We start from the raw sequence: 25,545 nt of genomic DNA, 5'->3' as shown, positions 1-25,545 counted from the left end.
GGGAGGGCAATGGGGACCTGGGGAGTGGGATGCCGAGGTTCTGATCCCACTCCCTTTGCAGGGGAGTTGTACATTGGCGGTCTGAGCAAGAATATGTTCAACAACCTGCCCAAACTGGTGGCCTCCCGGGATGGCTTTCAGGGCTGCCTGGCCTCGGTGGACCTCAACGGGCGCCTCCCTGACCTCATCGCTGACGCCCTGCACCGCATCGGGCAGGTGGAGAGGGGCTGTGACGGTGAGTGTGGGGCACAGAAGTCAGGTGTGACTCTGCACGCTGCAGGGGGGCCAGCGGTAGAGGCAGACCAGGGCCGCTGAGTGGCCTTCCTCTCAGGCCTCGCAGGAGCTGCCACTCTGGGCCAGGGTATGGGGGAGTCAGGCGTGTCACTTGCCCTCCCTGTTGCCTCCCACCCTGGCCACTTATCACAGTTCCAGGCCAAGACTAGCAGTCCTTGAGCTCCCCTCCATCCCCCTCCCACCCCCATCAGTTCTTGGCCCTTTCTGCCCAGCAGAACGGAGGGCAAGACCTCTCGGCCTGGCCCCGAAGCTTCCATACCTCCTGAGGCTGGAGGGGGCTTGGCTGAGCAGGGGGTGTTCCTTCCTCCTGCCTCTTCCAGGCCCCAGCACCACCTGCACCGAAGAGTCTTGTGCTAACCAGGGCGTCTGCCTACAGCAGTGGGATGGCTTCACCTGCGACTGCACCATGACCTCCTACGGAGGCCCCGTCTGCAACGACCGTGAGTGCAGGACCGGGAGAGTTGAGGGTGCTGGGGGGAGATCCTGGCCCGTTCCCGGCCCCAGGGATGCTCCGGAGGAGGGAGGGTCTCTGAGAGCCCTGCTGCTTGCTTCCTTCTCATCCCTTCTCGTCACGAGAGACCGAGGGAGCTGCTGGCTGCTGTCCCCTCCCGGAGTCCCCTCTCAGGCCTGTGCAGGACTGCTGCTGCCTGCATGTCTGGGGCAAATCGTTGATAGACGGCCTCTCCTCTTCCTTCTGAGCTGGTGGGACACCGCTCCCTTCACCCCTCACCAAGGGCGTCAGCCTCTATCGCTCTCCCCATGCGATCCTGGCGATGGTCTCACAAGTCGTAGCTCACACATACACACTGTTGCACAGGGTGGGGGGTGGGAACTGTCGACCTGCACCCCCTTTCCTCTGGTGCCCTCAGAAACGTGAGTGGAAGCCTGGGATTTCCTGCCCAGAGTAGGCCCACGCCCCAGAGGACGGGCTCAGGAGACTCTCAGGAGGGCAGCCCTCTGGAGCTGGCTTCCCTGGAAGCCGGCTGTGGTGCAGTTCCCTGGTTTCCCACCCAGCTGCAGGGTGTCCCTTGGAGCCACAAGAACACTCCCTAGTGTCCCCACCTGGTTCTTCTCCTCCCTGGCTGGGTGTCTGCTGCCAGCTCGCATATTGTTTGAGGCCCCTTCCCAGAGAGGGCAGCTTCAGCAGCAGTTTCCAGTCCCTACTGGTTGGTGGCCAGCAGCTGGTTGAGCTTGGCAGGCGGAGGGCAGTGGGGCAAGAGCGGGGGAGAGCCAACCTCCTGCTTGCGGGGGGCGGGCTGGGGAGCACGCAGCCTCTTCAGGTGTCATTTGAGTGGTCTTCCTTGGGGTAGCCCTGCTGAGACCAGGGACATGAAGAGTCAGCTGCCTGGGAAAAACACACAGACACACAGACACACAGACACACACACACACACACACACACACACACACAAAGGAGGATAGGGCTTCTCCATTTTACAAACATGGACACTGAGGCCTGGAGGGGTGGGTGGATTTCTGGAGGAGTGAACGGTAGATCTGGGCTGAGAACGGGGGTCAGGGCCTTTGCCTCTGTGCCACACTGCAGAGCCTTGGTCATCTGGGCAGAGTCCTGAGTTTCTTACGGGATAGATAACCTACTGGTTTCAGGGATTGGGCTCTTGCGTGGGTCTTGATTTTTCCTTCTACTTTGTAAGAATGCCCACCCATCTCCCTCAGCGCTTTCCTGGTGCTCTCAGGCAGGCCTGTCCTTCGGTACCTCCACATCCCGTCCTGTCCCCCAGGATTTTTCTTGTCCGACCTGCCACTCTGTGTACCTTCCAGCCCTCAGACAATGGCCAGCTCAGGGGCGCTCCAGCCCTGGGTGCTGGGGAATAAAGACGGGGCTGGGCCTCGTCCTCTCCAGCTCACTCAGCTTTGCACGGGCGATCTGGGGACCGTGGTAACTTTGCTGTTTAACAGTAACATTCCCCACTGATTGTTTCGTGTTTTGCAGTTTGCAAAGCCCTTTTAATTTGTCCTCAGAGAAGGCAGTAGGATGGAGACCAACCATCCGATTTAGCTGCTGAGGACATTGAGGCCTCAGTAAGAGGCAGTTCCCTGCCCTAAATCACAGGGTGCTAGAACCTAGGCGGTCCTAAAGCTTGCTGCCCCTGCTGCTCATTTAGTCCCGGGGTGCGGGGTGGTGGCGGAGGTGGAGATGGTGCCGATGGTGGGCCTTGCTTGCCCAGGCTGCAGGGCATCAGGATCGAGAAGAGCTGCTGCCCATCATCACTATTACACTCCCACGTGATGGAGCTTTCTGGAAGGGAGCGCAGAGAGGGATGGTGGTTTAGGGAGTCAAGCCATCTTTCAGCAGGGGTGGGAAGGGAGCTTGGAGCAACTTCTCTGGGGGCAGGTGGGAGGCAGGGAGAGTTGGGGCTGGGCAGGTCTTGGGAAGTGTCACTGTCCCCGAGCACTGGTCTGTGTGTCTGGTGGCAGAGCCTGAGCAAAGCCATGGAGGTAAGGACAAGGTGGGTGCAATCTGGGAGCCTCTAAACCCTGGCCCTGGGGTACCTCTGAGATCTCTGGCCCCAAAGGTCGAGGCAGGAATCTTGGGTCAAGCCACAACCCCCTTTTCTCTTGAAGCTGTGCCTCCTCCCGCTTCTCCAGGCTTGGCTGTTTCATGTTCGTGCTGACTCTCTATGGCGGGTCTTCTTGAGGCTCCACTGATGCACAACGTCAAGCAGACACTTGGCCCAGAGGCCTGTTTGCTTCACCCCCAAGTGTGAAGGCCCTGGAGGCACCACTGGGCACCCAGGGCCCCTGTGCCTGAAGAGAGGGAGGCGGGTGGGAATGGCCCAGGTGTCCTTAGAGGGTTGGGCCTGGGGTGTGGAGCTGTCTGGTGGTGAAGAGACTGGGATGAGGAGGAGTCCGACCTTCAGGACAGCCTTTCCCCTTGTGTGGCCTCGGTTTCTCCATCTGGGATATGGGCATTACACCTGGGGCTGAAGGTACCTTTGTGAGGCTCAGGAGTCTGCCCTGGGAAGGCAGGAGAGAGATCAGAGGGAGAGAAGTCATCTCCAGGATGGGAGAGAGGAAAGCGGAGAGAGAATGAAAAAGAGAATATGAAATGAGAGAGGAAGGAAGCTGGAAGGAGGCGTGCTTCCTGGCAGGGCCTGAAGTCCCAGGGCTGAGGTCAGGACAGCTCCCCTTGGCAGCCCAGTCTCCCTGTCCCTGGCTCGCCCAGGCAGTCGGTTCTTCCCCATCTCTGCCCCTCTGTGTGTTTCTCATCTCTCCACTTGCTCCGCAGCCTCTATTGATCTCTTACACACCTCTGTCTCTCCCTTCTTTTTTACCCTCTGTCTCTCCCCCTCGCTCCCCAACGTCACCCCCTCCAGCTCTCCACTTCCCACTCACTGGTATTGATTGGCCTCTAGGCGGTTTCCCTTCCTCTCCTCTTGCCACCGGCTCCTCCCTCCCTCCCTCCCTCCGGGACCATACATTTCTGCCTGCTCAGAGCTGTCAGTCTCTACCTCAGCGCCAGGGCCAAGAGCGTGCACGGGATGAGAGGGCAGGAGGACAAGGCTTTGGGGGCCCCAGCCCTGCTCCCCAGCCTGCAATCTCTCCTCCCTCATGGGGCCACGCACCACCTGGAAACTTCCTCCCGGGTGCCTCTGAGGACCCCTTTCTTCCCTTCTGAAGGGCTGGGGGCCAAATGGGGCCCTGGCATCTAGCAGGGCTGGGGAGGCGGCAGCTGCGGCAGAGGAGCTGTCCCGGGTTCTGACTGCACCCAGGAGCTGGGTGCAGAACTTCTGGGGCGCCTGGTGGCAGTTTTTGCTCCACAACGAAATTCAGAATCAATAAGCAGGAGCCAGCCCCTCCCTCCCCTTTTGCACCCCCTTCCTTTTGCCCTTTCTTCACCACCTCTCCTTCTCACTCTATGACACTCCTTCTTTGCCTCCTTCCAGGTCCCATCTCTACCTCCCTCCCTCTCTACCTTCAGCATCCCCCCCCCCCCGCCCCCATGCACAGGTGGCATCCAGATGAAGGGAAGAAAGCCTCCCTGCACTTACCTCTTGGTCTGTGACACGTGCTTCCCAGAGGTGTCCCAAAGTCTGAGAGGGGGCAGATCTCAGTGGAGGGGCCCCTAGAAGGAGAAGTGACTTCCTCAGCTGGACATAAGTGGCCCAGGAAGGGTTTTGTCACAAGTGGGCCACTCAGTGGATAAGTATCCTGGAAACCCCCTCCCCAGAGGGAGAGGTTGAGGCAGCGGGAGGGGCAGGGGAAGTGAAGAGGAAGGATTGGAGGAGTCCAGGAGGGTGTGTGTGTGGGGGGAGGGGAGCACCCTTTTGGAGAGGTGGCGAGGGACTGTGTGTGTGTGGCACGTCTTACTCTGGAGTACCTTTGAGCCTCTGGGTGCGTTGTCTGTATGCGCATGGGTGACCCTGTTTTTGGAGGGTGAGCTGGAGGGAGCTGTCCTGTGTACGTTGGCTGTTCATTCATTACCTGTGACCAAACATGTATGTGTGTGTGCATGTATTGCCTCCGTGAGCATGTGTACATGCTCGGTTGAGTGGGAGTTCGTGTGCCAGTGTCTATGAGCACATGTATGCATGTATGTGTCTGAGCCTATGTGTGCGTGCGCATACACTGATGCCTGTATGGGCACGTGGGTGTCTCCATACCCGAGCCCGTCCACATCCTAGCGTGCACGTGTGTTCCGAGGCGTGCGTGCAGAGGTGGCGGTGGCCACATCTCTGCGCACTGGACCAGCGAGCACTCCTGGGGTTCGTCCAGGTGGGGGGGAGGGAGGAGGTGGAAGAGAGCGGCCTCTTCTGCTAGCCTCAGTCCTGTTCAATTATTCAGCAGGGCCCCTTCTCCGGAGGGGGCGGGAGGGGAGCGCGCGCCCGGGCGCGGGGGAGGGGTGGGGCTCGCGCAGAGGAGAGGCGAGCCCCGAGCGGGCTAGCCGGGAGCCGCGCGGCGGAGCTGCCCAGCGCCGCCCGCAGATCGGGAGCCGCTCGGGTCCCTCCGCCCTGCCCCCTCCTTCTCCCGCGCTCCCCCTCCCCTCGCCTCCCCTCGCCTCCCCTCTCCACTCCGCTCCTTTCCTCCCTCCTCTCTCCCTCCCTCTCCCTTCCAGCCCTCTCAGCCTCTGCAGCAACACTCCGCTGCCTCCATCTCTCCGCCGGAATCTAGCAGGCTCACGCCTTTCCTCTGCTCAGCCCCGCTCCCCTCCTCTCCTCTCCCCTCCTCTCCTCTCCCCTCCTCTCCTCTCCCCTCCCCTCCTCTCCCCTCCTCTCCTCTCCCTTCATTCCCCCCTCAACCGGATTTGCTTCCCTTCCCTCTTCTCCCGCCCCCCCCCCCGGCCCCTCCCTCCTTTCCCCCGTCTCCGTCGGGCGGCAGCGGCAGCGGCAGCGGCCCTAGCCTCCGTCGGTCTCCCGCTTCTCTCCTCCAGTCCCCCTCCTCCCCGGCTCGGTTTTTCTGCAGGATTTCCCCCGCTCTCCCCTCCCTGCTTGGCCCCCGCGCCTCCCCTACCTCTCCACCCGGCACCATGCCCCCTCCCCCGGGCGCTCCCCCGGGTTTCTGACGGCCGTCTGCGCCGCTCCGACCCCGCCGGGATGCGGGGAGACCCTTAGCTCCTCGCGATGGACCCAGGCGTCCTGGACCTTGGCGTTGCCACTCCGCGGACCCCGGATTTCCCGGCGAGATCCAGTTGATTTCGTTGGCTCTGGACCGAGGCTTGGGCTCTGGTTTTCCTTCTCTTCACCCCTATCCCCCTCCCGGGGCTCGGAGCCGGAGGGGGGCTTCGCGGGGCTACGCAGCCCCCCATCCCTGCCCCCGGCCATGGGACTGTGAGGCGGCCGCCCCCGGGCCGAAATGCCCCCCGGGGGGAGCGGGCCGGGGGGGTGCCCGCGCCGCCCCCCCGCCCTGGCCGGGCCCCTGCCGCCGCCGCCGCCACCTCTGCTGCCGCTACTGCTGCTGCTGCTGCTGGGGGCGGCCGAGGGGGCCCGGGTCTCCTCCAGCCTCAGCACCACCCATCACGTCCACCACTTCCACAGCAAGCACGGCACCGTGCCCATCGCCATCAACCGCATGCCCTTCCTCACCCGCGGCGGGCACGGTAAGTGGCGCTGCCGATACCGGCCGGCCGGCTGGCCCCCGGGGCCTCCCGTGTGCGCGGCCCTGGCCCCGGCGGGCCGCACCCCAGCCCGTGAGCGCCGAGGCCCGGGCCCTCGGCTCTGCGGGCCCGTGCCCCCTCACCTACCATCTTCGGTTCCCAGCATCTCAGCCCCACCCTCGCCTCTCCATCACAATCCCCCCACCCCGTCCCTTTATCACCCTCATCTCTGTCTTCATCACTTTCATTCCTCGCCTCACCTTTACCTCCGAATCCCTGTCTCTGGTTTGTTATCACCCTCTTGTTTAGGTCCCCTCACCACCTCCCCGTCTGTCCTTTCATTCTCTCTGCCCACCTCTCCCTTCCGTTTCTCTTGCTCTTCACCTCCTCCATCCCTGCCCCTTATCATTTCTCCATCTGGCCTACCTCCACCTCTGCCTCACCATCGCCTTCCCACTGCTGGTCCAGCATCTCTGTACCCATTATTTTCTTATCTTTGTCCCCCACCAACCTCTCACCTCTGTCCCATCTATCATCTCTGGCTCAGACGTGTCCCATCTCTGCCTCTTCCACCTCTTCATATCTGTCTCTATTTTACCTCTGTTTCTCCAGCAACTGTCCCGTCTTTGTCCTGTCTTTCCCCCATTACTGTCCTTCCACCACCTCCCAAGCAATCAACTCGCTCCACTGTCCCATTATTATCCCAGCCTCATTCCCTGAATCTCTGGTTTCTCTTCTCCACACCTCTTCATTTCTGCCCTACCTCCACCTCCGATCCTCAGCATCTCCCACCTCCCACTGTTTGAATTTCTGTTCCCCTATCCCAGTCTCCCCATCACCTCCGGAGTCAGTCCTCTATCACTTTACACTGACTATCACCTCTTATCTCAGCACCCCCTCCCATAACCTTCCATCTCAAAACCTACTTCCTCTTCCCTCTCAGACTCCATCACCTTCCATTTCTGACCTCTATCACTTCTGGTTTCTCCCCTTGGTGAGTTTGCTGGCCCTCCCAGCCCAGTCCCTTCATCACCTCATACCTTAGACCTCTAAGATTCTCTGGATGCCATCTCTTCCCATCTCTGTACCTGCCACCTCCCATCTCTGTCTTCCGTATTATGTGTACCTCCATCGCTTCCCATTATTGCATCCCCATAACTTCCAATCTCTGCCCTCCCCACTACCTCCCGTGTCTGTCCCTCTTCACATTTTATTCCGTGTCAGACTCCATCATTTCCCATCTCAGTCTCTCCTTCACATTTCATCTCAAAGCTCCTGTTACCTACCATCCCAGAGACCCCCATCACCTCCCATTTTAGTCCACTACCCTTCTCTGTACTCCACATCACCTCCCATCTCTGTACCTTGCTATCACTTTCCATAGGGTACCACCATTTCTGTACCTCTCTCACCTCCCATATGGTGCAACTCATCACCTCCCATCTCTGTACCTCCATCACTTCCCATCCATATACTTCATCACCTTTCATCTTCGGTCCCCATCTCATCCCTCCAACACTCACCGTTTCTGTACCTCCATTACTTCCCATCCCTATATTCTCATCATCTCCTATACCTGTCCTCCCATCACTTCCCATCTCTGAACCCCTATCACCTCCCATCTTGGTACTCTGACATCTCCATGCTTCCATCACCTTTTATCTTGACTCCCATCACTGTGCCTTCACCAGTTCTCACTCTGTACCTTGTTGCCTCTAATTTCTGTATTCCCATCACTTCCATTTCTGTTCATCCATCCCCTCTCATTTTTTTTTTACTCCATTTTTGTTCTGCCCTCATCTTTCATGCCTGTATCTTCACTTCCCATCTATGCCCTCATGGCCTCCTATTTCTGCACTCATCTCTGCCTCCCCATCGTTGTTCTACATCTGTCCATCCTTGCTTCCCAATCTTTGTTCCCCCATATCACTTTAAGTCCTTCCACCCCTTTTCTACTCTCCTTCCCCCTTTTTTCCTAGTTCACCTTTATCTTCTTCATGTCTCTACTTTCTCTTCATCCAGTTCCCAGGAGCGGCCTCTTCCAACACTCTTCTTCATTCCTTTCTTATCCCTTGCCCAGCAGAGTGTCCCTGGCTAACCTCTGTCCCAGCTGGGGTCCTCTCTGTGCAATGCTCTCCAGGCTCTTTTCCTTGCTCCACTTCCCCCCACACACCTTGCTCCTGATTTTAACTCCCCTTTTCTCCCCGCGAGCAATCTGGCCCTCTTTGCCTTTCACCGTCCTCTTCATCGTCCCTTCTGACTCCCTTGAGGCTCAGTCCCCGGAGACACCCAGATAGGACATGGTCTTTCTGGGCAATGAGGAGAGGCATGAAGGGACAAGAGAAGAAAGGCTATCAGGGGAAATCATGGTGGGGGGAAGAGGAGAGGAGGTGAAAGGGGAAGGGAAAGGAGAGGGGCTGGCCCAGGGGAGCTGAGCAGATTGGAAGGAGGGGCCTGGGAGCCAAAGTGCCAGAAGAAGGCTCAGTGAAGGAGTTGGAGTCGCGATGCAAAGAGCTGGGGGAGAGGGAGAGAAAATGGAGGAAAGAGCTTGGGGGGGTGTTGGGGGATGGGAACCTATGGAATGTTGGTGTTGGGATGGCCTCAGAGACTCCCTTGCTGTGCAGAGGAGAAAAACAGCCCCAAGAGGGCCAATGGCTGCCGAGGACCACCTGGAAGCAGAGGAGGTGGAGGGCGCTGCTGGGCAGTGATGGAAGGTGGTGGGGAGACCGAGTGGAGGAGCCCAAGAAGGGTCAGGCAGTTAAGAGGAAGGAAGAGGGTCAAAGGGCAGATAGAAGAGGAGGGAGGAGGCCAGCTGTCATGGCTGAACCCCACCTGGGCGCACCTCAGACGTGGGGGGAGGCGACAGGATGGGCTTCTGCTGGGACCCCATGCTTGGCTAGAGGAAGAGGCCAGCTTGGGAGACCTTTGTAGGCCAGAGGAGACCCTTCCTTTCTGTGCCAACATCTCCCTGGCTTCCCCCAGTGTGAGAAGCCTTTCTTTCTTGCACCTGCGTCTCCACTTCCCTCCTCTTTGGGTTCTTCCTGCATTCCTCCTTGCCTTCCTTCCCTCCTTCTCTTCACTCTTTCCTCCCTTTCCCTTTCCACCCTCAACCCCACCTGTTACATAATATCCCTACTGACCTGCCAGACACTCATTGACACTCCTGCACCTGATGTCAGTCTGAGCTTGGGAGGACCAGTACACCTGGGTCCTAAAAATGGCCTGAGGGGGTGACACTCTCCTGATTCCAGTTTCAGAGCCCTTTACGAGCCTTGCAACCCCTGACCTTCATTTCTTGTACCCTCTGAGGCCAGGAATAGAGGGGTCAATCCCAGTTCGGTTCTGAGTCAGGAGCTTCCAGGGGTTCTGGATTCATCACTCCAGCTTATAAAGGGGGCTGGCATTTAATTTGATTTTCTGGATATGGGTGTGTTCACTTGGATTTCTGACTGGATGTCTTATGGCCAAGAATAGGCTTAAGAATTGAGGGGTTATTGTTTTGGGATCAAGAGAGACCTGAGCCCAGGGCTCTGCATCTGGAGAGAGAACCCCTTGGATTGTGAGGGTCTGTATACAAAGAGCTGGTGTGGGCTGTGGGCACCCAGGACTGCAGCTTTTCTGGATTGTGCAGGACGTTTTATCCTCTCATGATTCTAGATCTACCAGAAGGTTTTTGTCATGGCTTCTGATGCGGCAGGGACATGCAGACAGAGGGTCTGCACATGTAGTTTTAACCACAGGGGCAGCACTGCATGCGTGGTTTTTCACATGGGATGATTATGTTGTTTGGGTCTGGGTAAGCTAACCATTATTAATGGTTGGTTGGGTTTTTTTTTTTTTTTCTAGAATGCAGGTGTGTGGGAATTGTACAGAAGATTCTTGATCATTTAGTGTTTTACTGGATCAGTGAATTTCTGGGTCCAGGAGGCATTGAGGGGACTATGTTGGGTGTGGGCAGAAGGTTCCAGGCCTGGGCCTTTGGGTGGTGGCCACTTGGGCCTGTGGCATTTTGTGTCTGGCCAGAGGCTGTCTTGCCTTGGGCTTCAGGGTTGCTCCCCACCCTTCCACCCTGCAATGTTGTGTACTATGTAGCTCACTAGCGTTTTCCTGGGGAGGTCAAAAACAATGGGTCTGGACCACCCTAGGGCAACATAATGGGCCTTGGCTTTGGCCCCTTTCTTCTCTGGAGCCCTGTCCGGAACCTTTCAGAGGTTCTAGCTGTGGTTCGGTGTCCTGGGCTCCACGTGCCGTCGCCCCCCGACCCAGGGCGTCCGGTGGCCAGGGCAGAGGACGGCTTGCGGAGTGAGAGGCGGGAGGCGCCTACGCAGCGCGGCGGGGAGGGACGGGGAGGGACCAGGCGGAGTCCCGCCCCTCCGCCCGCGTCCTCCCCAGCCCGAGCCCTCTGCGCCCGAGGGCTGGAGCGCGGTGCCGGGGAGAGAAATGTCTCCCCAGGGTAATTACTGCCGCCCCAGTCCAATAAACCATTCATCCTTCACCTCTTCGGCCCAAGAAGTGTCTCTCCACCCGATCCCCCCACCGTGTAATAAACGCCCTTAGGCTTTAACAGGCCAGCCCCGCGTAAAAAACTGGCGGCAGTGGGAGAGCAGCTGTGTAATAAATCCCGGGGGAGGCCCGGCCGAGCAGGGCCTTGGCTGGGGACTGGGGGAGGCTGGGGCGGGGGTGTGCGGCCCGTGCGCCGTGGGCCTCGGGGGTGGGGACCCGTGCGCCTGTCCCGTCCTGCGTGGTGCCAGCCGCTGCCCTCGCCGCCTGCCAGGGCCCGTCTTTGTGCGCTTACCGCCATGTTTCCCGGCTGTCTCCTGTCTGGGGTCTGCCTCTCCACATTGGGTCTTTGTGCGCAGCTGGCTGCGTCGTGGCCTGTGTGTGGGTGTGGGGTCTGCGGGTGCGTCACTGGGGAAGTGTCTGCTGCGGAGCCCGGGGTTTGGAGCACCCGCCCCGCCTCTGATCCCTCCGGCCTCGCTGCCCTATGGGGCATTGGGCGTGCTCGCTCCTCACGCCCTCACCGGGCTCAGCCAGATGTGCTGTCTGGGTTCCTGGGGTGGGCAAGTGAGGAGAAAGGGCCTCCTTTCCCCTAGACCTGGCAGATTTGGGAGGCTCCAGGTAGATGCAGTTTTCTTTGCTGGTCTGAGGGATCAAGAAACCCAGTAAGCCCCTCCTGCGTCTGACTGGGAGGCCTTGGAGCCCAGGGGGTGAGAGGCAGCAGCCTCTGGTCTGGGAAGCAGGGAGGGGTGTATGTGGAGGAGGGTCAGCATCTTAGCTCCCCTGGCCCTCCTCACCCCCCAAATTTTGTACATGCAGCTTGTGAGTGAGTGGAGGGGGAAGGGAGGACTCTGGCTATCACGGTTACCATGGAAACAGCCGATTTTCCAGAGTGCTGCAGTGTTGGGAGTGGAGAGACCGTTGCTGACTGAGGCCTACCCTGCTCCTAGCCTTCGGGCCCTGCCCTGTCCAGGCAGTGACCTGCCGGAGGGCGGGTGTGTGGCTCACTGCCCCAATCCAGCTCTCCACCCTGATCCTGGGACCCCATCCTGAGAGTTCAGATCTCACCACTGAGCCTCCGGGGCCCTCAGGTAGGAAGCATACCTCAGTTTGGGGGGGCAGAGCCGAACTCCCTCTATCTTCTGCGCGGGGGCTTTCCCTGCAATGTGCTGTGGCAAGATGTCAGTTAATTGACATCAAGGTGGTTCTTTCCCACCTGCCTTGCCCCCCGGGAATCATCTCTCCCCTCTAGCCTTGCCTGGGGAGATGGAGGGCACTGATGACAAGTGCTCTGGGTGACAGCTCCTGCTCCCCCAACCCCAGCCCCCTGCTGGCCTCACTGCCTCTCTGGGACCCAGGCAACAGCCTTCGCTTCTCTCCTCAGCTCCTCCTGGGCCTGCACATGGTGCCTGCCTCCAAGGCACTCAGGAGTCCCCTCTCCTTTGGGGGCCTAGGAGCTTCCTGGGATAGAGACCCCTGATCCCTGATTGCCCAAACTACAGTGGGGTTCCCAGTCCCTGAGGTGAGAGACCCCAAGGTGCTTGAGAGGCCTGGCCTTAGTGTTACCAGCTTGGCTGCCATCTTGGCAGAGCAGTTTTGCTCCGGGGAAGTAACCCAGGCCTTCCCTGACCCGGACTTCCCATCCCACCCAGAGCTCTCCCACCCCCAAGGCCATGCTTTTCTCCCAGCCTACTCCAGGCTTTTGCCCTCAGGCCCCATCTGCCTCTCTCTTTCTCTCTGGATAAGTCCTCCCCTGAACCCCTCTCCCCGCAAGAAGTGCTTTGAGAGGAGTCGTTAGTGGCTAATTATTTAATTAAGCATTTTATGAATCTCATCTGCTCCATTTATGTTCTAAAGAATGCAAGATTGTTGTCTTCCCTTCTCTGAAGGCCCCAGAGTACTAGTCCTCTAGGCCTCCCAGACAAAGCTCCCTTCCCGGAAACTGGGTGACCGGCCGCAACTCCTGCCTCCACCCTGGCCATCAGTCTGCCCCCACCCCCAGGGAGCCCAGGCAGCCGAAGGAGGGAACAAGGCGACTAATAGGGTTTATTTTGGGGCTGAGATCGTTAGGGACCTCACACCCGCCCCGGCAGCAGCCGGATGGCAAAGAGGAGACAGAGGGGGAGAGAGGGTGGGGTGGGGGAGGGTAGGGAGAGGGATCCCTTCATCATCTCTGGCTCCCACTCTCCCGCTTTCTCTCACCTACACCCCTCTCTGTCCCTCTCTGTCCATCTGTCTCTCTGCCTCCTTCCTCCTCTGGCTGTCAACCTCTACCCCCCCACCCCGTTGTCTGTCTCTTCTTTTCCGGGCAGGGCTCCAGGACCCCCCCTCCCCCCTGCCCCGTTTTGGCACCCAGGCAGCCCCCTATTTGGGAGTAGAAGCAGGGAGTCGGGGCAAACGGGGACCAGGATTTGCAGGGGCTTGGGAGGGGGTGGGGAGCAGGTGCTGGAGTGGGGCCAGCCTGCAGGCTGTGAGTCAGAGCAAACAGCCCCTGCTCGTCCTCCCGCCATCGCCTGGGGCTCCTTTTGCCTCGGTGCCTGCTCAGCTCAGGCCCCACAGAAGCACACACCTCGAACCTGTCACCTCTGCCAGCCCTGGGAGCACTCGAGTGGGTCAGGCCTAGGCCCCCTGAGTCCTGCCTGTCCTTGGCGATCTTCTCCGTCCCCTTGCAGCAAGCCTCTCTCCGGGCTCTCTCTCTCCGTGTCACTGTCTCTATTACCTCTCTGTTTTGCTGTAATTAAAGCTAGAATTCTTGATGAGGCAGCTACATCTGTCTGTGCGCTTGCACGGGCTCCCACCCAGGCACCCGCCTGTCAACTGTTCCCTAAGAGGGCAGGGCCTGGTGGCCGCTGTGGATATCACAGTTGAAGCCCCGTACCCTAAACCTGGTGTCCCAGTGCTCTGGTCACAGCCCCAAGGACCTGCTAATCTCGCCCTCCTGACCTCTTATCTCCCTCTCCCTTTCCTTCTCTCTGCAGCCGGGACCACATACATCTTTGGGAAGGGGGGAGCGCTCATCACCTACACATGGCCCCCCAATGACCGGCCGAGCACGAGGATGGACCGCCTGGCCGTGGGCTTCAGCACGCACCAGCGGAGCGCCGTGCTGGTGCGAGTGGACAGTGCCTCCGGCCTCGGGGACTACCTGCAGCTGCACATCGTAAGGACGCGGGGCCGGCGCCCCCGACCCCCCAGCCTTCTACCCCAAATCCACTCAGTCCTCTCTCGCCGTGGGACCAGCACCTCACATCCTTCCCTCCCGTGGAGCCCTCAGAACCTCTGCTCCCTGAGTGCTGGGGTTTCCTCTCTGTGGTTCGGCTCCTGAGACCCATTCTCCTCCCAGTTGTTCACTGAGGCCCCCAGAGCCACCTCCGCTGACCTGAAGCTCCCCAGCTCCCCACCCTGAGACTGTCTGTGTCTCTGACCTTCCGGAATGTAGTCAGGGGCCTCCTTGAGCCTTCCCGGCCATTCTCCTGCAGCCTCTGGGAACATCCCCACCTTGTGACTGCCCTGGGCTGCTGCCTGCTCACTCCTGCACCACCTATGCCTTCCACTGTGTCCTGCACCTTTTCCTGTCCCCTCCTTCGGGCCTCCCTGCCCGTGATTACTGTTTCCATGACCTTTGCCCTCCCAGCCACCCCCTTACCCGGCCTCCCTTACAGCCTTTCTGGCCATGGCCCTGCTCATTCCTCCCCGACCTCTTGGCCCTACCCCACATCTCTGCTCTGACCTCTGGTCCCGCTCAGCTCTGCTTTTCTCTGCCCAGCTCCCCTCCTCGCCCTCTGCTGCTTCCCACTGCCTCCCTCTAGGCCTCCCGCCATGCCTGCGGCTCCTCTTCTCACAGTTGCCATCCTAACTCTCGTCTTCGGGCGGCCCCCTTTCTTCCCCCTCTCTGCTCCTGCCCCACACACTTCCCTGTGGCCTCAAGCCTGGCTCCATTTCATTTCTGCTCTTAGCCTCTCCCCTGCCCCCTGCCCACTGTCTTAACCCTTGGGCCTCTGACCTCAGTCTCCATTTGCCACCTATGCAGCCCCTTACGGCCCCCTCCCTTCCCTGCCCACATCCCACATGGTGACCCTGGCCAGGACCCCGAGCTGGGAGGGTCGAACAGGCTGGCCAGGCTCTGTGTGCTGGAAGGGTCTGAGTGGGGGGCCCTGAGCTTTCAGGGGAGCGAGGGAGCCAGGGGAGAAGGCTCGTTTGGGCTCTGGCCCCTCCTTACGACAGCTTTTCAGGGTCCCCAGCCTGCACACCCCTTCCCCGACACGAGGGAGGGAAGGAAGGAGGTCTGAGGAGAGCTGGAGGAGCGGAGCTGGAGGAGAAGTGGCAGCTGATGGACACCGGGCCTGGGAGGCCGGGCAGGGAAATGAGGGGGAAAGGAAAGCAGAGTAGGAGTAGCCTGGGGAGAAGGCCTGGAAGTTCCGTGCCTGTGAGCGTCTCCACCTGCATGAGAGGCAGTGCGGACGGTGACTGTATGTGACAGTGTGGGCCCCGTGCATGTTGATCGTGTCAGGAGTGCTGGGGTGGGTGGCGCCGTGGGGGACAGTCTCGTGGCCTCTGATCGGGTGTGTCGCCCTATATTGGTTTTTCTTGGCAGTGTGGTGTTTGCTGCTGTTTCAGTCTCCTGACTCTGCGTGGCAGGTGTGACTGTGTCTCCGGGTCCCTCCCTGTGAGTGAGGGCTGCTGCTCTCTCATCATGTAGTCCTGAGAGGCGGTGTGTGGCTTTGGAGCAGATGCCCGGGTTTGAGTCCCAACTCTGCCACATCCTTGCTCTGTCCTAGTGCAGTCACCTTGTCTCTCCGAGCCTGTGTCCTCGTCTGTGTAATGGCATGATAAGAGGACAGAGATGCTCGCAGGTTTAAACGAGATCATGTATATAAAGCACTGAGGACATTGCCCAGCCCGCAGGAAGCACTGTGTCCACTAATATCCTGAACATCTGTGAGCACACACCTGGATGAGCCGATCTGTGGGTGCACTGTGTCTGCCTCATTGACAACTTCTGTTTCTGTGCCTGTAGGTTTAGGGGACAGGGTTCCCCCAGTGCTGAGGAGAAGGGCCAGGGGGATCAGGGTGCAGGGAGAAGGAGTCTCCTTTCCCCTCCCAGCAGTTGCCCACGGCCCTCGCCTGGTGCCGGGTTATGGAGGAGCAAGGGTGATGGAGGAACGAGGCCTGGTGCCTGGTGCTGTAGACTGCGGCGGGGCGGGGCCGGGCGGGGCTGCCCCTGGGATGGGGAGCCTGGCGAGGGTCGGGGGCCCTGGAGGAAGCATGGGAGCCATGAGAGAGGTCAGCTCTGAGGGGAGAGCTGGGCACCTGACGGGCTGAAGCCCCCTGGGGCAGCCCCCAAGCCCCCTCCTCCCCTGGTGATATATCAGCTCCCACCACAGCGTCATTAGCAGCTCTCAGAGAGTGGGGAGGCGGCAGCAAAATAAGAGAAAAGCAATTTGACGTTTCTAATAAAGCGTCGCTCCACTTTGCCAAATTAATTTTGACTCCCATAATTATTTGCTGTAGGAGCGGCCTCGTTCTCCCACCGCCGCCTAATGAGGTAATTGGGGAATTAGGAATTAATGACTTTAACAGAAGTGACAACTGACTTCACGTGGGGAGCAGCTCTGGGAGCTGCCTCTCCCCCGGAGTGCACGGCTCTGGGCTCTGGGCTCGGCTGCCTCCTAGGAAACGCAGGTGTCCTGCCTTCCAGCCACCCTGGACAGCCCTCTGCCATCCCGGCTCCCAGACCACTCCTGCTCCTTGACCGTTGTCACCACCCAGCTGAGCCTCGTGGGGAGAAACCCTCAGAGGCACCCAAGGGGCTGATGCTATTCTATTACTAACAATAGTACTGAGGTCTGTTCCTCTCACGTGGGGAGCAGGGACCACCCCTTCTCCCTGGATGTCGTCAGTCTGTGGGTGGTGGATGAGTGCGGCTTGCTAGTACCCTTTGTTAGGCAAGCCCAGCCTCAGTTTCCCTGCTTTGCTGCATCTGAGGGACGCTGCATGTGTATGACTCTGTGTGTGTGTGTGTGTGTGTGTGTGAATGTGTATGACTCTGTGTGTGTGTGTGTGCGTGTCTTTCCCAGGTTCTAGGAGGGGGACAACTGGACCCACAGTGGGGAAGGGATAGGGCATGGATCTTCAAGTGGGCCACAGCTGCACATCCTGCCCCCCAACTCTCTCTGCAAAACCCCAATCCCTGCCCCGTCTGTGAGTCACCCCATCCCCACTCCCAGTGCCACCAAGCCTCTCGGCCCTGTTGGGCGCTGGAGGTGGCAACTAAATGGTTCCTCATGCCCAGGCCAGACTGCGACAGTCTTTCAGGAAAACTCCAGGAGTGTAGTGTCTTCCGTGATGATCTGGTCCCCGTGACTGTGTGAGCCTGTGCGAGTGTCTGTCCTGTGTGGGAGGAGGGGTGCAGGAACTCAGGAGGCCGAGTTCGGGGGTGCTGCTGGGTAGTACAGGGGAATGGAGTAGGGGCCCAGGTTTAGGGCCAAGTGGGCCTTCCACTGGCTTCTTTAGATGTCTTTGGTCTTGAAGGAAGGTTGGCCTCAGTAGCCTCTCAGATCACCCCCACCTCCAGCACTCTGAGTCAGTGTCTCCCGAGACTGGCGGGCAAAGCGGGAGAGAGCACTTGGCTTTGGAGTCAGGCCAACTGGGGTTCAAATCTGGGGTTCCTTTCTTATGAGTTGTGAGATTGGGGGAGGTTACTTAACCTCCCTGAGCCTCAGTTTCCCCCTCAGTAGAATGGGATGCTGTCTATTCCTCAGAGGGTTGCTGTGGGGATGAAGAGAGCATGTGTGTACAGTACCCACAGAGGACCTGGCACCATTTAGGGGTTCAGTGAGGCTCTCCCTCTCACTCTGGCACCATGGACAGAACTCTTCCTGGGCTGGATCCTGGGTGGCCTCTGCAGGGTTCCCCATGCAGGTCCTCTCTGGAGCCTGGGTCTGGGAGAGGTTGCTCAGACTGACCCTTTGCTCCCCTTCTCCAGGCCTCAGTCCCTGTCTTTCCTCTTCCTGCCCCTTCCCAGCTGCCGGCCCTATCCTCTACCATTACACCCCCAAGCTCACCTTCCCTTAATAAGCCCAACATGGTTTGTCTTCTTGATCTCTTTCTATACCTGACTCCCTCCAAAACACACAGTCCAGACCCCACACCTGTGCCCCCTTGACTGCAGAGGGGCTGCCCCCGCACTCAGGCCTGACCTCCATGGGCTGACACCTGCCAATGCCCTGGTGCCAGAGCCCCCAGGGACTTGCCCAGTGCTGAACATGCAGGGGAGGCGAGGCTTGATCTTGGAGGTGTGAGGAGTGGGGAGGCCAGACCCTCCTCAGGCACAGGGCTGGCTTCTGTGGATTCCTCTGTTGGTTGTGCCTTGGTGAAGCCTGCACCTTCTGTGGTCCCACTGGTCCTGGGTTTCTCTCGGTCGTCCCTGTCTGGGGCCTGGAGGCTCAGTGGCCCTTGCATGGAGGAGGTGCCCTGTGAACATTTGTGAACATTTTGATTGAACCAAAAAGCAACAGGCAGGTGTGGTCAGTGGAAGTGCTCCAGGTCCATGCTGTGCATCCCACGGTGGCTTCCCCAACCTCTCTGAACCTCAGTTACTCCCTTGCTTGCATATGAGGTGGGGAGGGGGCAAGCCTGCCCACCTCCTTGGGCAGGTGAAAAGGTCCAGTAAAGACGTGGCTGGGAGAGGTGTGTTGTAAAGCTGTTAAATGCTGCAGAGCTGGACCGGTGGTGTTCACAGGTGGAGTTCTAGAAGGAGTGAACGGTCTCTCCCTCCGGATCCCTGACCTCTACCTCCCTGTCCCCAGGACCAGGGCACCGTGGGGGTGATCTTTAACGTGGGCACGGACGACATTACCATCGACGAGCCCAACGCCATCGTGAGCGACGGCAAATACCACGTGGTGCGCTTCACTCGAAGCGGCGGCAATGCTACCTTGCAGGTGGACAGCTGGCCGGTCAATGAGCGGTACCCGGCAGGTAGGCGGCGCGGGGCGCAGAGGAGGTGGGGCGGGAGGGGCGGGGCAGGGCGGGCAGGGCGGCCTCTGATAGGAGAGCTGCCTTCACCGGGGGCGGGGTTAAGTGGCGAGGCTTTCGGCTGCGGGAAAGGCGTGGCTTGTAGGGGCGGGACGATGGCGGGGCGCGGCTAAAGGGAAAAGTTGGGATTTGTAGGGTGGGGGCGAGACTGTGGGAGTGGGTCAGCTAGGAGGGAGGCGGCACAACTGAACAGGGAAGGATGCAAGGCCAGGGTCCAGTTTGTGGATGGGAGAGGAGAGGAGCGAAGGAAGGTAGAGGTAGGGAGAGTCTGTCGTAATTGAGGGAAGGATGAGTTGAGAAAAGAGGGACAGGCGGAAATGGGGAGGCAGATGCAGAAACCAAAGAGAGAAGATCCAGAAGTAACCCAAAACGGATCTTGGCAAGGAGGCAGGGCTGTTCCCAAGGATAGAACCAAGGCAAGAACCCAGGTCTTTACAAAGAGCAAGTCAAAGGTTCATATTAGGTGATCTCGATAAAGGAAGAGAAGTAACCATGGAGACCCAGAGAAAAGGAACCCCAGGGTCTCAAGAAGTAAGGGACATGGTGAAAAGGAGAGAGCGACAAGTGACAACAAGAGCGAAAAATAGGTCAAGTGCCTTCAACAAACCTTCTACTAGTATCAGGTCCTGTGCTGGGCCCTGAGGACACAGCATACAGCCCCTGTTTGCAGGGAGCTCACAGTCTTGGGGATGGGGGAGCACGGAGATGCAAAGAGACCCAGTTCAACAGTGTGACAGCTGTGGTGGCCGAGGACACACCAAAGTCTGAGGAGCACAGGGGAGGGACAGAAATGAGGACCTGAAAGACATGAGGAGGCAGAGACTCTGCAAGAATCTGAGGGAGGCAGAAAAAGAGCCTCAGAGTGAGAGGAAACCAGAGGAGGAGCAAGGGAGAGATATGGAAATAGTCACCGAGACAGAAGCCGAGACAGAGGCAGCTCCCAGAGGGATGCAGAGAGATATATGGAGCCGCTGTCGCGCAGACCCAGCCAGCGAGACAGGAGGTGGCCAGAGCCTTGGGAGGGAGAGGAAGAGAGCCCCAGAGCGGGAGATGAAGAGGGAGGAGAAGTGGAGGTACTGCAGAAGAACCGCAGAAACACAGAGATGCGGAGATACAGGCTGAGCAACACTGCAGAGTCACACGTGCGGGGGCCGACTGAGAAGCAGCCCCTGAGAAGCAGAGAGAGCGTCTTTGGGCTCAGCCCCTCTCCTGGCAGAAGTGATGCCCAGAGAAGCTGCCCCATGCTGGCTGAGAGGGCGGTGGGCAGACGGACAGTGAGAGGTTCAAGTGTGCAAAGCCTCATGGACCGGCTTATGCTGGGATGAAAATGCCAGTGTGGGCTCATGACTCACAGTCATGCAGGCTTGTACCCAGACACTCTCAGGCAGCCCCTGGAAATAAAGAGAACCACACGGCCCCCTAAGAAACTCAGAGGCTGACGAACACACAGGCCAGCCCCAGACACACAGACAACTGCAAATATTCACATGGTCAGACAGACACAGGAAAAAAAAGCCCTACAGAGGGATGCCAGCTTACACCATGGCCTGGGAATGTGTAGGGCAACTCAGGCACATAAACGCTCCCGTGCTGAGCCCCACAGATGCGCAGACACTGACAGGCCAGGCTCTGTGGGCATCAGACTTCGCTCTGTCTTAGACACACACACCAGGGCAACCTTTGTAGCAGTGAAGACACCAGCCTACACTGGACAAGGCTGGACTTGGGGAGCATGAAGGCTTTACCATGTCAAGCCAGAGCTCCTCCGCTTGGAGCCCAGTAGGCTGGATGTGAGGTTAGAGGAGTCACGCCTTCTCTCCTCTGCTCAGGGACCCCTGGCTGGGGTGCAGAAGGCCACTGGGTGCCCCCTTACCTGCCAAGCAGAGCAACCTGAGGGCCTGGTGGCTGCCTATGTGCCCTGTAGCAGCAGATCCCTTACGAAAGCTGAGAGTCACCCTGAACAACACCAGCAGGCCAGGTTAGCAGTGTGCGTGGCCCAGACTCTTAGGAGGCATAGAGACACAGCCCAGGGACTCCGAGTCAGCAGGACCTTCCTTTAAATCCTGGATCTCCGACTGACAAGCTGTGTGACCTTGGACAAGTCATCTAGCTCCTCTGGATCTCAGTTTCTACCTCTGAAAGTTGGGGATAATATCTACCTCATAGCCGTACTGTGAGAGTTCCATGAGATAACCTAAGGAGAGTGCTAGAATGGCGTGGCGTAGCAGAGGTGCTCAGAGGTGCTGTGTAAATGGAGCTTCTGTTAGAATTGTTATGTGTGCCAGTGAGACACACATACATTCTTCCCTCCTTCTCAGGACCCGCACACAGACAAATACATGCCACACACAGACACACAGACACACCCACAACTATCCCAGTGCAGGTAGGTGCCTGAATGCCTCCTGCCCTCCTGCCTCTCTGCCTCTGTCTGTGTGCGCCCTCTCCCTCCCCTCCCCCATCTGACCCTCTTCTGGCTACTGTACTTCTCCTCCAGTGTCTTCTAGGGCCCCTCCCAGCCCCGTCCCCAAGGCTGTGCTACCTCTAACAGAACACAGGACACTGCTGGTCACTTGCCAGTCTCTCCTGCTTGGCTGGGGCTCCCCGTGGTCAAGGACCGGACCTTCATCTTTGCATCTCCAGCACCCAGCACCAGGAACAGAACAGGCACTCAAGAAATGTTTGTTGAGTGACTAAACAAATGGATGATCCATTTTTGTCTGAAACACAAGTGACCTGAATCTGTGGATTCAGAACCTGTGGAATCTGTGGGAAGGCAGGGTCTCATTGCCTCGTAAGCACGTAGGGAGGCCCCATCCATGCTCGCGTGAACACGCCATGGGCTCATTCACGGGATGTGTATGCAGGCAGGCCCAGGCCCAGGCCCAGGTCTCATCGGGCAGGTAGCGCAGCTGTGCAGTGGCAGATGAGAGGGAAAATGCCCCCGGCATGCATGTTACTGAAGATCGTGTAAGTGGTTTCAGTGGGTAGAGTGGCCAGATTCCCAAAGGAAATCATTTGCATTTCCACGGCTGCAGTTTGGGATCACCCACAGCCTTGGGGAAGAGCTCACAGGACACACAGACACACAGACACAGACAGACAGACACACACGCACACACATACACACATCCTCCTTCCTCCCTGTGAGTAGAGAGAAGAACAGGTGTGTATCCAGATGGGCAGCCAGGATTGAGAGGAGGGGCGGAGGTTAGGAATTGTGGGGGGAGGAACCTGAAGGAGGAAGGCTCAAGTGGGAGCTGGGCTGGGTTCCCCAGGGCCGGAAGGAGAGGGCACCTGAGCGGAGAGGAGTCTGAGGGTCTTGGAATGAAGCTGAGAGAGAGGGGGAAGAGAGCAAGGTGCCGCCAGGCAGAGGAGGGCTGGGGTGCCTGTAGGGTGGACCAGGGGTGGAAGAGGAGGTGAGATGCAACAGGTGGGCGAGGCAGCTGGGTGACATCCAGCTGCCACAAGCAGGCACCTGTGACCAGGGTGAGAAGGCCGGAAGTGCCTGCATGAGAGCAGCGGGGGGCTTGGGGAGATTCAGGTGGAAGCTGGTGGTGGGGTGGGGTGTGGGAGGTGAGGGGAAGCTGGGGGTTGAGCACGGAAGGTAAAGGGAGCCGAGGGGGCTTCGAAAAGTGGTTTAAATCTCACTGTTAAATGCGTGTGCTGGGCCACCCCTTAAATGCCGCATAAACCCCCGCTTAACCCGTCCCTCCCACTTCTAAACAGCCCTCTAAATGCAGTAACCAGCCGGGCCACTGAGGCCTCCCACCCCCTAACTTAAACCCGCTAAATGCCCCTCCCCGCCCCTCTGCCCCCCTCTGGAATGGGGAAGGAAGTGGGCAGACTGGGAGAGCACAGACAAACCTGTTTAACCTCTGACCTTTGACCTTCCAGCTGCCTTTTCTTCCATTCCCCTTTCCTTTTCTTCTTTGTCCCTCTCTTTTTCTTTGGGTCGCTCCCGCCCCCAGGGTGAGGCTGGCTCTGCACGGGAGCCTAGGGAGGGGGACTGGAGGGAGGACGAGGGACCCGCGTTTCTTCTCCCGCCTTGGGTGGACCTGGCCCCCTCTCCATTGGATGTCGCTGCTTACTCTGAGTCTCCTGAGAAATGCATAATTACTTTTCTAATTCCTTTGGACTTCGCCGCCTGAGAAACCTACTGTCTTTCTAAACTTTTCCAAGGAAACTTTGATAACGAGCGCCTGGCGATTGCTAGACAGAGAATCCCCTACCGGCTTGGTCGAGTAGTAGATGAATGGCTGCTCGACAAAGGTAATTAACCAGAATTAATTAATTAATTAATTAATTAACTTTAAAAACACTATCTTAAAGGTGCAGAGCTCTCTCTTTCCCCATCCGTGCCTTCCCCGTCGCCCACCCCCTAGTGAAAGGACAATTGTCCGGCCAGGTTGTTCCCTTCCTCTCTGTTGTCAAGGGTCCCTGTCTTTTAGAGTGGTGGTTTGGGCAGGGGCGGGGCTTTTCCTAGAAGAGGGAGAGTCCTTGGTCTCTTTCTAAACCTGGGAAGGGACTAGGATCGTAGGGGAGATTCTGGAACCCCTCCAGGAAAGCAGGCTAGAGTGCAGGTTGGGAGGGAGCTGCCCTGTTGGCTCAGAGGTTTTGTCAAGGGCCAGCTGAGGGCCACAGCACACTGAGAAGCAGGAAGGCTTTGGCAAGCAGCAAGTGCTGGTCCTAGGATCCAAAGGCGGGTAGGAAGGGTCCACCAGGGTCATCTGAGGAGCAAAGGGAAGAGTGGGGGGCTCAGATCCTACTGGAAAGACTGCCACCCTGAGAGAGTGTCTGTGGGGCTGCTATCTCTGGAATGGGCCCACCTCGGTCCAGAAGGTCTCCTAGAAGCAGTGGAGGTTGCAGGGAGACTAGGAGATGGGGAAGAGGTGGCCGTCCCACGGGGATTCCTGTGCCTGCTGAGCTGATGAGGAAGACAGAACAGGCTGGCTAAGTGGCCGTATGTGTGAGGCGCTGCTGGGTGTGAGGGAGAAGGCCACTTGTCACCAAGGGAAGTTGGGGCCAAGGGCAAAGCCATCCCATTCCCTTTGGAGAGGGGGCGAGCTCTGTACCTCTAAGGCTAAACTCTAGGGGGGAAGTAGAACTGTTAAACCTCCACCTAACCAGCTGATAACTGTGCTTTTAAATGTCCACTGGGGCCTGCCCCAACTAAAACCCCCAATGTCACTTCCAGCCCCCCACACGGCCAGCGGGGACTAAACATGCTGATAACCAGATGTGATAAATCCATAACAGGACAAAAAGTTAAAGGGACTAACAGACATCGCTAAAACCTACAGCGCCCAGCCACACTGGGCTGCTCTCTCCAGCGGGGTGAACTTTAACCCTTTGAGGAGTTCATGGTGGGTGGGGCCCCAGGGGCCTAGTTGGCTCACCTATGTAGCTTCCTCTCCATTACCCACCTCCTTCTCCCGGAATCAGAGAGGCCAAGGGAGCAGCTTGGGCTGAGGCAGGGACAACTTGTGACCCCAAGGGTAGGGAGAGCCGGACAGGCCCGGGAGGGGGGTAGGGGGGCGGGACTTGTGGTCCAGATGAGGGAAGAGCTCCTGCCGGTGGTTTGGAACCCCAGGCATCCTTTACTAGCTGCAGGGTCACATCTTCTCTTTAGGCCTCTATTTCTTCTTCTAGAAAGTGAAGGGTTGGGCCACATCCTCTAGTATTTCCCGGAGTGTGGCTAGAGGAGCTCACTTGTTGCATGGCCTTGCTCAAGGCTTCCCCTTCCCGAGCCTCAGTTCCCTCCTCGGGGAGACAGGGATGGTGATCCCGGCTCAGCCTTCCTCACACTCAGCCTGCCTCACACGGGGTGCTGTGAGGATGAGATGAAATGAGGAGCAGGAAAGTATTTGAGAACAAAAGCTGGGCATTTTTGGAGGGATTACTTTACTGTCAGCACCTGGCGTGTGGTAGGTTCTCAATAAATATTTATTGAGTGAATCCATTTTCCAGTTCCAAAACATGTCCTGTGAAGCATAAGTCCCATGAGATGCTTCACAATAAAGAGATTTGTGGTTAAAAAAAAAAGAGAGAGAGAGAGAGAGATTTGTGGTGAAATGAGCTTGAGAAATCTGAATCCTGTTTCTTTCTCTTGGAGATGCCTATGGACATGGATTTTAATAAAGGCTCTGAGAGGTCCTGTGAGAGAGAGACCTCTTGTGTAATTGTGAAATGTTTGTTTTCCAAACTCATTTGACCACTGTGAACCTTCTCCCCTTCGTTTTTCTCATAATTCTCATATGCGGGAATAAACTCTGGACGCAGTGCTCCTCAGGGGCCTCTCTGGGTCTGGTGTCCAGCCGCCACTCACTAGTTGTCAGCTTCTGTGGGCTCCGGCTCCCCCATCTGTAAGACGGTGACCCTGCTCCAGGCCTGAGGGAGGTGCTGGACGGAGGGAGAGCTGGAGGAGGTGCAGAGGTTGAGCAGAGGGGCCGAGCAGACACACCCCTGGCTGATCATCGGCCAGAGGCCAGACAGATGGTTGGGTGCCCCAGAGGCCTGGGTGTCCCAGGGAACCCGTGTTTCCAACGAGGGTGTGGGTTTCACAAGTTGGACTGTCCTCAGCCCAGGTTTCGGGGGCAGGGCTTACAGGCACGTAACTCTAAAACAGATCTTTAACGAAGCACTAACCAGAGGCTAACAAG

General features: G+C 58.4%; 1 protein-coding gene across 9 annotated transcripts in view; it reads left to right on the top strand.

Moving 5' to 3' along the window:
- Positions 1-25,545, top strand: part of NRXN2 (neurexin 2) — a 99,604-nt gene that overhangs the window by 56,683 nt on the left and 17,376 nt on the right. For 5 of the 9 annotated variants that reach the window (XM_061203566.1, XM_061203567.1, XM_061203565.1 and 2 more), the window contains 5 exons: positions 62-235; positions 615-734; positions 13,825-14,006; positions 18,655-18,826; positions 23,066-23,155. In XM_061203566.1, coding sequence (XP_061059549.1) covers positions 62-235; positions 615-734; positions 13,825-14,006; positions 18,655-18,826; positions 23,066-23,155 — 738 coding nt within the window. Of the gene's footprint in view, positions 1-61; positions 236-614; positions 735-6,108; positions 6,353-13,824; positions 14,007-18,654; positions 18,827-23,065; positions 23,156-25,545 lie in introns of those variants that run through there. The other 4 variants (XM_061203563.1, XM_061203568.1, XM_061203569.1 and 1 more) reach the window with 3 other exon arrangements.

Source organism: Eubalaena glacialis, chromosome 10 (genome assembly GCF_028564815.1).
Source record: "Eubalaena glacialis isolate mEubGla1 chromosome 10, mEubGla1.1.hap2.+ XY, whole genome shotgun sequence".
NCBI classification, from domain to species: domain Eukaryota; kingdom Metazoa; phylum Chordata; class Mammalia; order Artiodactyla; family Balaenidae; genus Eubalaena; species Eubalaena glacialis.
The sequence above is the reverse complement of the archived record's forward strand: the minus strand, read 5'-3'. Positions and strand labels throughout refer to the sequence as shown.